Below are 18,803 nucleotides of genomic sequence, written 5' to 3'. Positions count from 1 at the left end.
ACACTTAGTAGATTTTCTAACACAGAGGTAGACAGAATGGGAGAACAAAAAATGTAGATGTAGAAGGAAAATTAATTAAAGAAAACAAAAAGTTAATAAAACAGTAAGGACATGAGAGTTCTGTGAAATAACTGTAACCTAGGCTTGTTTGGGGATTCTCAGGTGACTTAACATGGAGATTTCTTTGAGGGGCTTTTGGAGCATATCTAAATTGTCTAACAGATTTCCTACCAGAAAATGGTATGAGTAGACTCCTTTGATTTTGATGGCTTGTATTTTTAAAACTTGAGACTGAATCTCTTTTTGTCTAGTCTTATTTGTTGTGTATGAAGGTGAAGATCCCAGTTCACCCACAAACTGGGTGTCATGAACTGAATAGGTAAGAAGGGAATGACTTTCTTTTCTTGTTCCCTCTTTTATCCTAGATCTGAGAAATGGGCTCAGAGGATGCTTATTTCTGTTCTATGCTGTTTGTCTTACTTGGCTTCAAGTGATGGAAGTGATCCTTATAGGAGTTGGTATCCTTGAATCCAAGATTGTGAAAAAATAATCTTGAAGCCTATGTTATACACACCTTAAGTTTGAAAAGAAAATGTGAAGAAATAATCAATAAGTCAAAACTGCAGGAAGAATGGTACAGCCAGTCAACCAGCTCAGAATGGAAGCTCTGAGAAGCCAGGGTGCTTGGGAGTAGAACTGAAGTAGGGATCTGGACTTGGAACTAAGACTGATTCCAGCCCCAACATGTGACATTGCCTATGTTTCTTGGAGGATCAGGCAGATTAGACTTTACTTTTCCTATGGGGTTTTTTGGTATTCTTAAGATAGCAGAGAGTGTCTAAGGCTCTGTACAAATTGCTTCATTTCTCGTTAATGGTATTCCTTCCAAATATAGGAGTGTAGGTCTCTTGCATCCCAATTTCATTTCACCATTGATATCTTAGCTTTTACATAGAAATATTTATTTCAAAAGGTATAATAAAACTTGCTTTCTCCCTTTGTACCATCTCAGTCTCTGGGAAGGGAGAGGGATTAAATTTATAATTTAGCTCAGTTCTAAAGAGCCCATTTCCAGTTTTAAATCCTAAAAGATTACTCAAACTTTAATCCTAGGTACCCTGAGAAGCCAGGATCCAAGGGTCACCATGGCTTAAAGTCCTGGATCTCATGAGGATCACCTCTAGCACCTGAAACTAAGAACAAGTAACACAAAAGAGAAACAAACATCTCCAGACTCATTTCTTGGAGTTGGAGTAAAAAAGGAAGCAGGAAAGAAAGCCTTCCTACCACCTACCATATGGGTGAACTGGGTAGACATAGCAGAAAAGGAAAACAGTCAAAAAAAGAGTGGCTGGCTTAATTTTGCCAATTTTAAAGATACAGATAACCAATCAAAGGAAGCTGTATCCATCAGTTTGATAGGGTACACAGAGGCCTCCATGTCAGGTGAAGTAAGCATGTCCAGACAAACCTAGATTATGCAACATTAAGTTTGAAGAGAAGATATGAAGAGATAATCTATAAGTCTTCTAGAAAATTTAAAAAAAATGAAAACTGAATATCATATTTTAATAATTTACAAAAGAACATAGTTCAGAAATATTGGAAGTATATGACAGATGACTTATTAAAAGAATTCAAAGAGTACTAACAGAAAGAATTTCAAAGTTTAATTAAAAAAGAAACATCATAGTTAATTTTTAAAATTATGACAATAAGAAATATATTTTTCAGGCACAAAACAAAACAAAATACCCCAAGTTTCTTTGACCTTGCAAGTAATTTCAATCAGAATATCAAAGAATAATTACTTGTTTAAAAGCAAAGAAAAATTTGAATCATGCTATCTTCCCTTCCTTCCCAAAGATTGGTTGATAACTACAAAGCATCAGTGAAATATTTGGACATTAAATAAAAGGAAAAATGATTTGAGTCATTTATTAAAAACAAATTTGGGGATGAGTAGGAAACTCATTATTCAAACTCGACTGAAAAATAGAAAGTAAAAAAGTTTCAGATGACAATAAAAGAGAAAGCAATAGGATTTTTGCTTAAAATGGCAACATGAAAGATTACCTAACTTTCCTACAGAAACCCCAGAAAATATCATAAAATGTCTCCAGTCAGACTAATAATAGAAAAATCTAAAATGACTCAAAAGTTAGCTTCTTTATACAATAGAGAAATGCATAAAACAATAACCAGAAGAGAATCGAGAGTTATTGAAGGGTTGGACTAGGGAAATTAATTCAAGTAAGTGGAAATGACAAATGCTTATGGAAGGTTGGGACATTAAAATGCCAGCAAAATACTAGCTTTCAATGGAAGTAGGTCAAAGAAAGGAACTAGAATGAATTCCAGCAAATAGCCTTGAACCCTACCAGTGCTTGGAATAGTGATGTTTTTAGCTAGTATCAGTTCCAATAATTGTATGCCTTAACTAAATGCTGGTTCTGGATAGATCATGGGGAACTGAAACAGGACTCAGTCATATAATTCTTAGGAGCTACTTTAGAAGACAGGACCAAATCAGCATCTGGGTACCATTATGAAAAGAATTATGCAGAAGACCGAGATCAATATAATCTCCAATATCATACTGGGACATATCAGTGCTTTGGCAAGATACATTAACATATTTGGATTGAGGATTATGAAAAGAGAAGAAAGAGAACAAATGAGGTCTTAACTGTAGGAAATTCTGACAGAAGTTAAGGATTGAGGTAGAAAATGGGAGTTGATACCATCTAAATTAGTAGTATAACTGGCAGTTACATTCAGATCATAGAGAGAATATGATTAAAACAGACTTTTCCAACAGTATCAGAGGGGGTTGGCAGGATATAAAATCCCAATCTAAATGGCCCTGAAAATGAATAACATTTGTGCTTGAGAAGAAGAATCTAAAAACAATGCATATGAGCTAACAGAGACCCAATATGTAAATTCAGAAGAAGAAAATAACTCCATAACAACTATAAGCAGGAGCTCAGAGGAAAAAGTTTGTCCAAAAAGACTACAAAAATGACATGAAGAAATAAAATGAGACTAAAAGGAAATTATTCATGAAATTAGAACTTTAGAGAAAAAAACCAACCTAGAAGAATGAAACTGAAAGTATAACATTGACAGAAGAGTGGACTCCTTAAAGACTGAATAAAACAGAACTCAGTAATTCCACAAGACAATAAGAAATTTTAGAACAAAATCATAAGATTGTAAAAAAAATCTATTAGCAAAAATCCAAAAAACAAAAAGCCAAAACTGATTTAGAAAAGATATTGAGAAGATATAATTTAAGAATCATTAGAATCCCTAAATACAATGGTGGAAAAAAGAGTATCATATTTCAAGAAATCATAAAAAGAAATTGACCAGGAATATTAAACCTAAAAGGCAATGTGAAAGTAGAAATAATTCAATAACATGGCTCTTGAAAGACACTATCAAATGCAAATTCTTAATAATGTTATAGCCCAAATATGGTATTTCCATATCAAAGAAAAAGTATTATAGGAAGTGAGAAAGAATTAATTCAAGTGAAAAGGAACCATAGCTGGTATTGTACAAGACCTTTCAGCTATTAAGATGGAGGAGAATAGATCTTGGAATATGATATTCCAAAAAACAAAAACTTATACCCAAGAACAATTTATTGTGAAAAACTAAGTATAATTCAACAGTAGGAAATGGATTTTCCAAAAAATTTTAAGCATTCCTGATGAAAGTACAACTAAGAATGCAAGAGAAATATAGAAATTTGAGCAATTGAAGGGGACTAAATAAAGTGTTTGTATTCTAGTAGGGGGGCAGGGAGAAACATAAATTAAACATTAGACATTTGTGTAGATTTACTCTATATTGTTGGTTATAAGAAAGGAGGGAAAAGGGGTAAAAGGAATATTCTATGGAAAAAATGATGAATAAAGTATTCTTATTCTAAATGAATAAATGAGATGAGAGAAAAAGAGTATATAAATATAGAGGAAGACATAGGAGTGGTCATTACATGACTTTTACTTTTATCTGAACAACATAGAAAAGGAATGAACACACACAGGCATATACATACACATATATACACACACACAAGGAAGGTTTGGCATAGAAATCTATTAATGGAATTAACCCACATTTATACATCCACATGTATAATCCACATTTTTATACATCACTAAACAAAATCCAACAGCAAGAGATACAAAGAGAAATTCCATTTAAAATAACTGTCAATTGTACAAAATATTTGGGAATCTATCTGCCAAGGGAAAGTCAAGAACTATATAAGCAAAAATACAAAACACTTTTCACACAAATAAAGTCAGATCTAAGCAATTGGAAAAATATCAAGTGCTTATGGATAGGTCGAGTGAATATAATAAAGAAGACAATACTCCCTAAACTAATCTATTTATTTAATGCTATACCAATCAAACTCCCAAGAAACTATTTTACTGACCTAGAAAAAATAACAACAAAATTCATCTGGAAGAACAAAAGGTCAAGAATTTCGAAGGAATTAATGAAGAGAAAAACAAATGAAAGTGGCCTAGCTGTTCCAGATCTAAAACTATATTATAAAGCAGTGGTCATCAAAACAATTTGGTACTGGCTAAGAAATAGAGAAGTTGATCAGTGGAATAGGTTAGGTTCAGAGAACAAAATAGTCAATGACTATAGCAATCTAGTATTTGACAAACCCAAAGGTCCCAGCTTTTGGGATAAGAATTCACTATTTGACAAAAACTGCTAGGAAAATTCGAAGCTAGAATGGCAGAAAGTAGGCATAGACCCACACCTAACACCATATATCAAGATAAGGTCAAAATGGGTTCATGATCTAGACATAAAGAACAAATTATACCTCTCATATTTGTGGAGGAAAAAAGAATTTATGACTAAAGAAGAACTAGAGATCATTATTCATCAAAAAATAGATAATTTTGATTATATTAAGTTAAAAAGTTTTTGTACAAACAAAACTAATGCAGACAAGATTAAAAGGGAAGCAATAAACTGGGAAAATATTTTTGTATCCAAAGGATCTGATAAAGGCCTCATTTCTAAAATATATAGAGAATTGACTCAAATTTATAATAGTTCAATCTATTCTTTAATTGATAAATGGTCAAAGGATATGAACAGACAATTCTCAAAGAAATTGAAACTATTTCTAGCTATATGAAAAGATGCTCCAAGTCATTATTAACCAGAGAAATAAAGACAACTCTGAGATACTACTACACACCTGTCAGATTGGCTAGAATGACAGAGAAAGATAATGCGGAATGTTGGAGAGGATGTGGGAAAACTGGGACACTGATATATTGTTGGTGGAATTGTGAATATATCCAGCCATTCTGGGGAGTGATTTGGAACTATGCTCAAAAATTTATCAAACTGTGCCATACCCTTTGAAACTATTTGTAGTCACATGAAAAGGTGCTCCAAATCACTATTGATCAGAGAAATGCAAATTAAGACAACTCTGAGATACCATTACACATCTGTCAGATTGGTTAAGATGCCAGGAAAAGATAACAACAAATGTTGCTGGGGTTGTGGGAAAATTGGGATACTAATATATTGTTGGTGGAACTGTGAACAAATCCAACCATTTTGGAGAGTAGTTTGGAACTATACTCAAAAAGTTATCAAACTCTTCATACCCTTTGATCCAGAAGTGTTTCTACTAGGATTATACTCCAAAGAGATCTTAAAGGAGGGAAAGGGACCCACATGAGCAAAAATGTTTGTGACAGTCCTTTTTGTATTGGCAAGAAATTGGAAACTGAGTGAATGCCCATCAATTAGTGAATGGCTGAATAAATTATGGCATATGAATGTTGTGAAATATTATTATTCTATAAGAAACGACCAGCAGGATGATTTCAGAGAGGCTTGGAGAGACCTACATGAACTGATGCTAAGTGAAATGAGCAGAACCAGATCATTATACATGGCAACAACAAGACTATACAATGATCAATTCTGATGGATGTGGCTCTCTTCAACCATTGAGATGATTCAAACCAGTTCCACTTATGCAGTGATGAAGAGAGCTATCTACACCCAGAGAGAGAACCATGGGAACAGAGTGTGGAACACAACATAGCATTCTTACTCTCTCTGTTATTTGCTTGCTTTTTGTTTTCTTTCTCAGTTTTTCTTTTTCTTCCTTTTGATCTGATTTTTCTTGTGCAGCAAGATAACTGTATAAATATGTACACATATATTGGATTTAACATGTATTTCAGCATATTTAACATGTATTGGACTACCTGCCACCTAGAGGAGGGGATGGGAGGAAGAAGGGGAAAATTTAGAACAAAAAGTTTTTCAAGGGTCAAGGTTGGAAAAAATTACCCATGCATATGCTTTGTAAAAAAAAAAAAAAGCCTTAATTAAAAAATGGATGCCAAAAAAAAAAAAAGAAATCTATTAATAGAAAAACAGGTAGGAAATGGAAAGGGGAGGGGGATAAAAGAGAGAAAACACTTGGAAGCGAAGTCACAAGCAACTTTAGAGGAACTGATTATAAAGGGATTATAGAGATTGTTATTACTTTCCTTCTCTCCCACCCCCTTGTCAACTTTTGTCTTTATAAAGAGGATCCAGAAGGAAAATAGGAAAAAATACAACATGCAAGTGCAAGAGGAACAGAGAAAATATCCATAGTTGCAAGATGGGATGTTTTGTTTGTGGAATCGCAAGGAAGTCAGTATAACTGCATCAAAAAGTACCTATAGGTGAATGAACTGTAAGAAAACTGGAAAGGTAGGAGGCAGGCAGTTTATGAAAGGCTTTGAATGCCAGACAGAGGATTATATATTTGATATTGGGAATGATATGGAGTCACCTAACTTTACTGAGCAGAAGAGTGACATGGTTAAACCTGTGCTTTTGAAAGGTCCCTTTGACAGCTGAGTGGTGGATGAATTGGACCGATTAGAGAGTCACTGCAAAATTTCACTTGTGAGGTTATGAGGGTCTGAACCAGGGAGGTCGCAGTTTTAGAAGAGAAAAGGTAGCACATATAAGAGATATATTTGACAGGGTTTGGCAACAAAGTAGATATGGAGAGGGGAGAGATATAGTGAGGAGTCAAGGATGATATCTAGGTTATGAGATTGGGTGACAGGGGGGATGGTAGTAACTTTGAAGTAATAGAAAAGTTTAAGAGAAGCAAGAGTTCTGGTGAAAAATGGATTCAGTTTTAAACATGTTGAACTTAGGATACTTATAGGACTTATCCAATTTGAGATATTCATCATGTGGTTGAAGATGTGAGTTTGGGAGTCAGTAGAGAGGTTAGAGGCAGAAGAGTAGATTTGAGAATCAGAGAGAGAGATCAAGAGAAAAAGGGGGGGTGGAAAGAGAGAGAAAGAGAGAGAGAGAGAGAGAGAGAGAGAGAGAGAGAGAGAGAGAGAGAGAGAGCCCATTGTGGAGCACTCATGGTTAATAGGTATGAGATGGACAAAAATTCAGCAAAGAAGTTTGAGAATAAGGGCTCAGATAATTTGGAGGAGAACCAGAATAATGTCATGAAAAATGAGACAGGAGAGATTATCAAGGAGGAGGGCGATAATGCCAGAAACTGAAGAGGTCAAGAAAAATGAGGATTGGGAAATGACCATTAAATTGAACAATGAAGAGATCATTGGTATCTTTGGAGAGAGAAATTGGGTTTATTGATGAGGTCAGAAACTGGAAGAGTAATGAAGGCTACTAATGATTGGGGCAATGCAGAGCTGAGAGTTGACAGGGCAAGATTGGTGATAGGGAAAGGGGCATGGGATTTGAGAGAAGACAGTAGAATTGTTTTTATTAAAGAAACAAATGGGAAAGGAGTAGACTGTAGCTAATGCAGGAGTGATTGCCTGGGAGAGAACTGAGGAGTTGAATGATTGGAGGTCACAATGAAGATGAAGAACATGGCTTGTGGTTTTATGACAGAGAGAAAAGTGGAGTGACAAAAGACTGTGATTATACAAAAGAATTTTAGAGTTTATCAACATGGAAGTGGAACACTTTTGGATGATGGCAAGATCAAGGCTATGACCATCTTTGTGGGTAGTTGCGGTGGGCTATAAGAGTAGGTCATGAGAAATGATCAAGTTGAGGAAGTGAGAGTTTAGGGCATTAATATGTATGTTGAAATCCCCTAGTAGAAGGTTAGAATTTAAGAAGGAGAGTAAGATATGAATGTGAGCTAGATACTGAACTCATTAAAGAAAGAAGCAAAATGTTTTGGAAGCCTATAAACAGCTACCAGATTTTTTTATTGAATGGGGGATGTAAATAGAGTCATTTTCTTTCTTTTTTTTTTATTATGGCTTTTTATTTACGAGATATACGTATGGGTAATTTTTCAGCATTGGCAATTGTAAAACCTTTTGTTCCAACTTTTCCCCTCCTTCCCCTCACCCCTTCCCTCAGATGGCAGGTGGACCAATACATGTTAAATATGTTAAAGTATAACTTAAATACAATATATGTATACATGTCCATACAGTTATTTTTTTGTACAAAAAGAATCAGACTTTGAAATAGTGTACAATTAGCCTGTGAAGGAAATAAAAAAAATGCAGGAGGACAAAAATAGAAGGATTGGGAATTCTATGTAGTGGTTCATAGTCATCTCCCAAGTTCTTTCTCTGGGTGTAATTGGTGAATTGAGTCATTTTCAAAAGAGGAGTGATTACTAAGTTATTCTTACAGGGGCTAGAAGGAGAGCCTGGAAGTGAAAATGGTGAGTAAGGAATGTCTGGGGGTAAAGTGACCTCACCTTTCTTGACCAATGAGACAAGGAAATGAATGAAGATGCAACCAGTGTTGGAAAGGTGACCAGGGAAATTGTGTCATCCAGGAGAAACTAGGTCTTAGGGATAGCCAGAAAATTAAAGGACTGGGAAAAGAAAAAAGATCTAAGAAGAAACAAACATGTTGGCTATTGGGCATGTATTTCACAGAGCACAATGGAAGAGATAGATAGATTTGTAGTGGGACATTGTGAGGTTTGGGTTGAAGAGCAAGCAGTATAAAATGGAGAATGGAGTTTATATAATGACAGATGAAGGGTTAGGGTCACTGGAATGGACAATGCATGACAAGGTGGAAGTAATCATTGAGGAATGTGTTCAGTATTATCAGAATCACTAGAGGTTTGGCCTAAGAGTCTCGTAAACATTGTTGTCCTGTCTGCTAAGACAATGGGCAGCTCAGGTGAGACCAGTGGGAAGAGCTGATGGATAGTTTCTCTTCTATATCTGCAGACAGACCAAGCTTGGAGATAGGAGGAGGAAAAAGGAAAGAATGATCTTTCTTTGATCTGTTTGCAGGAAGAAATGATTAAAAAGAAAGTGGGGTCCCTTGCAAGTGGGAGGTGAATAGGAAGAGATTGGTATCCAATGGAATGGAGTATCTCTGACCTCTGCAAGAGGGATGATGCCAGGTCAGGGAACCTTTCTAGGATGGACTGGCATCTCTCCAGTTCCCTATCTTCATAACAGCTCTCAATATATCTCTTTATTACCATTCACACAGTGGCCACCCTTCTTTGGTTCTTTACCTCACACTTACTCTATTGCAAAGACTTTGGTTGGTTGTCTTATCTCAAGTCTCCAATCCAACCTTCACTCAACTTGCCAAAGTGATTTTCCTAAAGTTCCCATCTGACCAGAAAAAGTCTTTTCTCCTCAGTAAACTTTCCTATTTCCTCTAAAATCAAGCATAAAATCTTGTTTAGCTTTCAAAGCCTTTTATAACTTGTTCTTTTTCTACTTTCTCAGTGGTTTTCAGAAATTTGAATTTATTCCATTTTACAAATTGGTAGCTACTTTACTTTCAAGAACTCATTAGAAAACCATCATAATGATCATTGAGTTTAGAAACTTTAGTAATAACTCATTCAATCTCCTTATTTTGTAGATAAGGAAATTAAGTCCAAAGAAGTTAAATGATTAGGCTGTAGTCACTCAGCCAGTAATTAGCAAAGAATGAATTAAAAACCATACCCCTCTGGCTCAAAATCCAGGCCCTTTTCTTCCTGCTATGGTCCAGCTCACAGTTTCTCCCTATGAATGATAAGAAACTTGTACTTGATTATTTCTAAAGTCCCTTTTAATTCTAAACCATATGGTTTTTAAAAATCCCATAATTATGGTTTCTTTCTTTCTTTTTAAAAAATTATTATTACAAGATATATGCATGGGTAATTTTTCAGCATTGATCCTTGCAAAATCTTCTGTTCCAATTTTTCTCCTCCTTCCCTCACCCCCTCCCCAGATGACAGGTAGACCAATACATGTTAAATATGTTAAAGTATATGTTAAACACAATATATGTATACATAGCCATACAGTTATTTTGCTACACAAGAAAAATCGGACTTAGAAATACAGTAAAAATAACCCGAGATGAAAACAAAAATGCAAGCGGACAAAAACAGTAGTGGAAATGCTATGTTGTGGTCCACACTCATTTCCCATAGTTCTTTCACTGGGTGTATCTGGTTCTCTTCATTATTGAACGATTGGAACTGATTTGGTTCATCTCATTGTTGAAGAGAACCCCGTCCATCAGAGTTGATCATCATATAATATTGTTGCTGAAGTGTATAATGATCTCCTGGCTCTGCTCATTTCACTCAGCATCAATTCATGTAAGTCTCTCCAGGCCTTTCTCAAATCATTCTGATGGTCATTTCTTACAGAACAATAATATTCCATAACATTCATATACCACAACTTATTCAGCCATTCTCCAATTAATGGGCATCCATTCAATTTCCAGTTTCTAGTCATTACAAAAAGGGCTGCCACAAACATTTTGGCACATACAGGTGCCCTTCTTTAGGTTTCCCTTCTTTAAGATCTCTTTGGGATATAAGCCCAGTAGTAACACTACTGGATAAAAGGGTATGCACAGTTTGATAATTTGTTGAGCATAGTTCCAAATTGCTCTCCAGAATGGCTGAATGCACTCACAATTCCACCAACAATATATCAGTGTCCCAGTTTTCCAACATACCCTCCAACATTCATCATTATCTTTTCCTGTCATCCTAGCTGATCTGAGAGGTGTGTAGTGGTATCTCAGAGTTGTCTTAATTTGCATTTCTCCGATCAATAATGACTTGGAGCATCTTTTCATATGGCTAGTTTCAATTTCTTCATCTGAAAATTGTCTATTCATATCCTTTTGCCATTTATCAATTGGAGAATGGCTTGATTTCTTATAAGTTAGAGTCAATTCTCTATATATTTTGGAAATGAGGCCTTTATCAGAACCTTTGATTGTAAAAATGTTTTCCCACTTTATTGCTTCCCTTCTTATCTTGTCTGCATTAGTTTTGTTGTACAAAAACTTTTTAACTTGATATAATCAAAGTTTTCTATTTTATGATCAATAATAGTCTCTAGTTCTTCTTTGGCCACAAATTCCTTCCTCCATCACATGTCTGAGAGGTAAACTATCCTATGTTCTTCTAATTTATTTATAATCTCATTCTTTATGCCTAGATCATGAACCCATTTTGACCTTATTTTGGTATACAATGTTAGGTGTGGGTCTATGTCTACTTTCTGCCATACTAATTTCCAATTTTTCCAGCAGTTTTTGTCAAACAGTGAGTTTTTATCCCAAAAGCTGGAGTCTTTGGGTTTGTCAAACACTAGATTATTAAAGTTATTGACTATTTTGCCCTGTGAACCTAACCTATTCCACTGATCAACTTCTCTATTTCTTAGTACCAAATGGTTTTGGTGACCACTGCTTTATAATATAATTTTAGATCTGGTACAGCTAGGCCACCTTCATTTGATTTTTTTCATTAGTTTTCTTGAAAGTCTTGACCCTTTGTTCTTCCAGATAAATTTTGTTGTTATTTTTTCTAAGTTATTAAAATAGTTTTTTGGGAGTCTGACTGGTATAGCATTAAATAAATAGATTATTTTAGGGAGTATTGTCATCTTTATTATATTTGCTCGACCTATCTAAGAGCACTTAATATTTTTCCAATTGTTTAAATCTGACTTTATTTGTGTGGAAAATGTTTTGTAGTTTTGTTCATATAGTTCTTGACTTTCCCTTGGCAGATAGATTCCCAAATATTTTATACTATTGACAGTTATTTTAAATGGAATTTCTCTTTGTATCTCTAGCTGTTGGATTTTCTTAGTGATATATATAAAATGCTGATGATTTATGTGGATTTATTTTGTATCCTGAAACTTTGCTGAAGTTGCAGATTATTTCGAATAGCTTTTTAGTGGTAGAATCTCTGGAGTTCTCTAAATATACCATTATATCATCTGCAAAGAGGGCTAATTTGATTTCATTACTTACTCTAATTCCTTTAATCTCTTTCTCAACTCATTGCTGAAGCCAGCATTTCTAATACCATATTGAATAGTAATGGCTCCTGATCTTATTGAGAATAGTTCCAGTTTATCCCCATTTTACATATGATGCCTACTGATGGTTTTAAAGGGATGCTACTATTTTAAAGAAAAGCCCATATATTCCTATACTCTCAAGTATTTTTAATAGGAATGGATATTGGATTTTATCAAATGCCTTTTCTGCATCTATTGAGAGGATCATATGTTTTTGTTAATTTGGTTATTGATACAGTCAATTATGCTAATAGTTTTCCTAATATTGAATCAGCCTTGCATTCCTGGTATAAATCCAACTTGGTTATGGTATATTATCCTGGGAATGATTTTCTGTAATCTTTTTGCTAATATTTTATTTAAGATTTTTGCATCTATATTCATTAGGGAGATTGCTCTATAAATTTCTTTCTCTGTTTTCAACCTACCTGGTTTAGGTATCAGTATCATGTCTGTGTCATAAAAGAAAGTTGGTAGGAGTCCTTCATTCCCTATTTTTTCAAACAGTTTATAAAGCTTATAAATTGAAGTTAATTGTTCTTTAAATGTTTGATAGAATTCACATGTAAATCCATCTGGTCCTGGGGATTTTTTCTTAGGGAGTCGATTAATAGCTTGTTTTATTTCTTTTTCTAAAATGAGACTATTTAAGCAATTTACTTCTTCCTTTGTTAATCTGGGCAGCATTTCAGTTAGGTTATCAAATTTATTGGCATAAAGTTGGACAAAGTAACTCTTAATTGCTCTAATTTCCTCTTCATTTGTGGAAAGTTCTCCCTTTTCATTTTTAAGACAATTTCATTTTCTTCTTTCATTTTTCTAATCAGATTTACCAAAGGTTTATCTATTTTCTTGTTTTTTTTCATAAAACCAGCTCTTAGTTTTATTTATTAATTCAATAGTTTTTTTACTTTCAACTTTATTAATTTCTCTTTTTAATTTTTGAATTTCAAGTTTAGTATTTGATTGGGGGTTTTTAATTTGCTCTTTTTTTTAGCTTTTTAAGTTGCAAGCCCAATTCATTGATCTTCTCTTTCTCTATTTCATTCAAGTAAGCCTTTAGAGATATAACATTTCCCCTTATTATCACTTTGACTGTATTCCCACAAATTTTGGTATGCTGTCTCATTGTTGTCATTCTCTTAGGTAAAATTATGCTTTGCTGTTTCACCCATTCATTCTTAAGAATGAGATTATTTAGTTTCCAATTACTTTTTGGTCTATTTACCCCTAGCTTTTTGTTGAATGTAGTTTTTATTGCATTGTGATCTGAAAAGAATGCATTTACTATTTCTGCCTTGCTGCATTTAATTTTGAGGTCTTTATGTTCTAATATATGGTCAATTTTTGTATAGGTTCCATGAACTGCTGAGAACAAATTGTACTTCTTTCTGTCTCCATTCAATTTTCTCCAAAAATCTACCATACCTAACTTTTAAAATATTTTATTTACCTCTTTCACTTCTTTCTTATTTGTTTTGTGGTTTGATTTATCTAATTCTGAGAGTACAAGGTTGAGATCTCCCACTATTATAGTTTCACTGTCTATTTCTCCTTGCATTTCTCTTAACGTCTCCTTTATGAATTTAGATGCTATACCACTTGGTGCATATATGTTTAGTACTGATATTGCTTCATTATCTATTCTACCCTTTAGCAAGATATAGTTTCCTTCCTTATTTCCTTTAATTAGATCAAGATCTAAGATCCTGATCTAAGATCAGGATGGCTACACCTGCTTTTTTCTACCTCACCTGAAGTATAATAGATTCTGTTCCAGCCTTTTACCTTTACTCTGTATTTTTCACCCTGCTTTACTGTAAACAACATATTGTAGGATTCTGGCTTTTGATTCAGTCTGCTATCTGCCTCCACTTTATGGGAGAGTTCATCCAATTCACATTTATGTTTAAAACTACTAATTCTGTATTTTCTGCCATCTTATTATTCCCAGATTATACTTTTCTCTTTCTTTTCCCCCTTACTCCCCTCCACAGTATTAAACTTATGGGCACCACTTGCCTCACAGAGCTCTCCCTCTTTAGAATCCCTACCACCCCATTTGAGTCCCTCCTTCTTTCTTAAATCTTTACCTTATTATTTCTGTATTCCCTTCTATTTAGCCTACTCTTTTCCTCTTCCCTTTTCCTCTCCCACTTTTTAATAAGGTGAGAAAAGTTTCTCTGTAAACCAAATATATCTAATATTTTCTCTTTGAGCCAAATCTGATGAGAGTAAAATTCACACAATGTTCATCCCCCTCCCTTCATTCCCTCAGAAATACAGTTCTCAAGAGTTCTTTTTTATCTTTTTATGCTTCTCTTGAATGCTACATTAGAAGGTCAAATTTTTTGTTTAGCTCTGGTTTATTTCATTAGGAATAAATGGCATTCACCTGCTTCATTGAATGTCCATCTTCTTCCCTGGAAGAAAATGCTCAGCTTAGCTGGGTAACTTATTCTTGGCTGCATTCCAAGTTCTTTTGCTTTTGGAATATCAGATTCCAGGCCCTTTGATTCTTTAATGTGGAAGCTGCTAGTTCCTGAGTCATCCTTATTGTGGCTCCTTGGTATTTGAATTATTGTTTTTTTCTGGCTTCTTGTACTATTTTTTTCCTTAGTCTGATAGTTCTGAAATGTAGCCACAATATTCCTTGGAATTTTTATTTTAGGGTTTCTTTCAGAAGGTGTTCAATAAATTCTTTCAATGCTTATTTTACCATCTGCTTCCATTACATCTGGGCAGTTCTCTTTGATGATTTCCTGAAAAATAGTGTCTTGGCTCTTTTTGTCATCATAGTTTTCAGAGAGCCCTATAATCCTTAGATTATCTCTCCTTGATCTATTTTCCAGGTCTGTTGTTTTTCCAAGCAGATATTTGACATTTTTCTATTTTTTCATTTCTTTTGGTTTTGCTTGACTGATTCTTGATGTCTCAACAAATCATTCAATTCCTTTTGTTCAGTTCAGATTTTTATGAGTTATTTTCTTCATTTATTTATTTTTAACTTCTTTTTGTATATGTCCAATTGAGTTTTTAAATGAGTTGTTTTGCTCTATGGAATTTTTTTTTCCATTTCTCTAATTTTTTTTAATGAGTTATTTTCTTTTTCCAATTCATAAATCCTACTTTCCTGGGAGTTCTTTACCTATTCCATTTCACATTTCAGGAAGTTGTTTTCTTTTTCCACTTTATTAAATCTTTCTTTTAATGAGTTATAGGCCTTTTCCATACTCTCTTATAGAGCTTCTATTTCCTTTCCCCATTTTTCTTCTAGCTCTCTTTTAAGATCTTTTCTAATATCTTCTAGGAGAGCCTCGTGTGGTGGGGACCAGGTTATATCTCCTTTTGGGGTTTTGTCTGGAGACTGTCTGCTATTAATCTCCTCAGGGTTGGAAATCTGTTCTCTTTCAGTATAGAAGCTATCTATAGTTAGAGCTTGCTTTGCTTTTTTACTTATTTAGAAAAAAAAAAAAACCTTTGGATCTGCCTTTAGGGTAAGGAGGTTCACAGCTTACTCTACAGAATAGGGACAGATGGACAGTGGCTGTCCTGTGAAACAGTCTGTGAAGGCTGTGGAAGTATGATTGCCCTGTGAAGAGTGGCCAGGCTACAGAATGTGGCTATGCTGTGGTTGTGTGGCTGTGCTGTGGTTGTGTGACTGCGCTGTAATTGTGCAACTGTGCTGTGATCATGCAACTGAGCTGTGATCATGCTGAGTCACTCCTGGTGTTGTGTGGGTGTGGCCAGGTCTTGTGAAACTCTGGCATTTGGGGGTACACTCTACATTTTGCATTTGTGTAATTTCTCTGCTGATCTACTGCTTTGTAATCAAAGAAGAACAGCCAACCTATGATAAAATCCTCCCTGCAAATTCTCCACCCTTGGAGACTGCACCCTGACCCCAGTCCACTCAGCATGTGCTGGCCTCCATGTTCTACCTCCCTGCCTGTGCTGGCCTCCTCCCACCCGATCAAGACAGACGATCTTCGAGATCACCTTCTGCTGGTAATTTGTTGTACTCCCAATATTCATGGATTTTACTAGTCAATCACTATTTCAAAGGCTGAATTTTGTACTCAGTAGTGAGGGTAGAAGGGGAGTTCAGAATGAAGCATGTGTCTACTCTGCCCCCCCCCCCCCAGTTTATTTCTTATAGGAGTGTTATGTTCAGGCTAGCTTTCTGGAGGACCTCAGGATCAGCCTTGATCTTAGTGCAGGAGTACAGGAGGCAGGACAGCCACCAGCAGGATGGCCAAAAATGGAATGTCTCATTTCCAGTCCTTCTCAGCCCTTAAATACTCTGTTACAATTACATCATTACAGCATACTGTGTATGTGTAAACTAGAGAACCATTACATCACCATACTAAGTACTAAGTATATATGTGAACTAAAGAACCATCATCAATTCCACTGAGTTAACACCTTGTTGTAAGTATCCTTGTTTCAAGTATACTTCTACAGAGTTACATAGGAGGAATGGCTAAGATTTTTGCCTATCTGCATAAATCCTTTCAAGCAATCCTAGTACTGGAACCATTAGGGATGAAGGGAAATCTTTTTCAGATTTGTTCGCTCGTGGTTGATCTTGTTGACCTAAATCTCTGAGGTCCTAAACAACTTGGAACATCATTATTTTATGTGAACTGAAATGAGCTCAAGACATTTGCAAGTTTTGAAAGAGATATTGTCTTTAAATCCTAGAGAAAAGTCTAAAACCTTGTATGTGGCTCCAAATTCCTGTTGGATTAATTTTGGCCCAAAGGAGCATCATTGCTTCCTTTAGAGAACATGAAAAACTGAAATATGAGGAAATACTGGAAATGAGATTGACACCCAGTTTTCACAACTCCAAATCTAGCACTCTTTCTCTCCCAACATCACAACTGCCTATTTATATAAGCTATTTTACCTGCCTCACTTGATGAAAATGAGATGCATGAGTAACAAGACAAAATGGGCATCACATGGGAGGAAACAGAAACATATTCACTTATCACACCGTGATTTCAATGAATGATTTTTTAGTTTTTTCCAAAGCTGAGTTCCCCGAATCTACAGAACAGAGATTTATATAAATAAGTGTACTCACCTTTAAAAAATATATAATTCACAAGCACCATTACAGTGTCCTGATTGAAGTCTTGAAGAAATTCTCTAATTTTCCCATAGGTTTCATTCTCTATGTATTTGTTAATCTGTCTCCTAGATGAGAAAAAGTTAGTGAAGTTGAAGGTAAAAGTTGTGGCTTCATACCACTCCTTGGTGGTATGCCATTCATGAAGTGATTTAAGTTGCTTATCCAGGATCATGAAACTTCCTATCTTCAGTTCATGTTTTTTGCTGCTCAGGTTTAGCTTATAGATGAGATGCTGGAAACTCTTGTAGATCTCAGATTCTGGTAGCTCTGTGAGGTTAAAGCCCAATCCCTCTAGGATTTGGGTCTGAACTGTAGCTTGGGTCCCAAGGGACAACATGGCTAAGGCAATGGAGATGCTTACTGGGGAGAAGAAAATGTTCTCATTGGGAGATGCCAAAGTTAATTCCTTGTATAAACGTAGGGCAAAAATGGTATTGCTAGTGGAGATTTTATGGCATGGCAGGGATGTTTCTGAGTGTGTTTCATCCTGTAAATAGATTTCTGTCTCATTATTTTCCTCCCAGTCAGGAAGAGCCTGACAGTGGACAACTGCCAGAATTCCAATCATCAGCAGCCATATATAAGTAGCCTCCATATCAAAGGGATGTGAAAATAGTTCTGAAAATAATGGAGAGTGATGTTAATACTTTCTTCTAAAGCTTTCAGTCTCTCCCCCCCTCACTTTGCCTATAAAATGAAATCCAAACTTCTAATATATAAGGCCCTCCACAGTCAGGGAATCAACTAACTTTCCACCTTTAATTTCTGTATTTTCCTTAGTTTGATCTTGCCAAACTCATATGTTCACTTCCCACAACATACCTTGTGTGTTTCCCCATTTTTAAGGTTTTGATCATAATGTTTTTCCCATCTGAAATGCTCTCTTGTTTCCCCTCCTGTCTAGGGAAAACCTTTCTGTTTTTCAAGGCCTAGCTCTAATCTTTGCTTCTCAAAACACTCCATGATCATCCTATCCAGAAGTGCTTTCTCACTACAGCCAGAGCTAACTGAACTCTTATAGCTTTTGTTCATAGTGCTTAAAGAGTATTTACCTATCACATGTTATTATCTTTTGCTGCCATTTATATACATGTTATCTCTTATTTTAGGAGAGAGCATGAAGACATGATACCTTTTATGGTCTATATAGAATGTGATGAAAGTATGGGTGGAAAGTTATTTTTAGCAATCATGTCATCTCCAATTTCCTCATCTGTAAAGTTGGGGGGAGACGCTTTCTTCTTCTACCTCATGCTAATACT

The 18,803-nt window shown here is 35.2% G+C and overlaps 1 protein-coding gene across 1 annotated transcript in view; it reads right to left on the bottom strand.

The window, feature by feature from the left end:
* Positions 1 to 18,136, bottom strand: part of LOC127549946 (serpin A11-like) — a 31,116-nt gene extending 12,980 nt beyond the window's left edge. The window contains exon 1 of the mRNA XM_051978444.1: positions 17,494 to 18,136. Within this exon, the coding sequence (XP_051834404.1) occupies positions 17,494 to 18,136 (643 nt within the window). The remainder of the gene's footprint in view (positions 1 to 17,493) is intronic.
* Between the last annotated feature and the right edge of the window lie 667 nt (positions 18,137 to 18,803).

This window comes from Antechinus flavipes, chromosome 2, assembly GCF_016432865.1.
Source record: "Antechinus flavipes isolate AdamAnt ecotype Samford, QLD, Australia chromosome 2, AdamAnt_v2, whole genome shotgun sequence".
Classification (NCBI taxonomy): domain Eukaryota; kingdom Metazoa; phylum Chordata; class Mammalia; order Dasyuromorphia; family Dasyuridae; genus Antechinus; species Antechinus flavipes.
The sequence above is the reverse complement of the archived record's forward strand: the minus strand, read 5'-3'. Positions and strand labels throughout refer to the sequence as shown.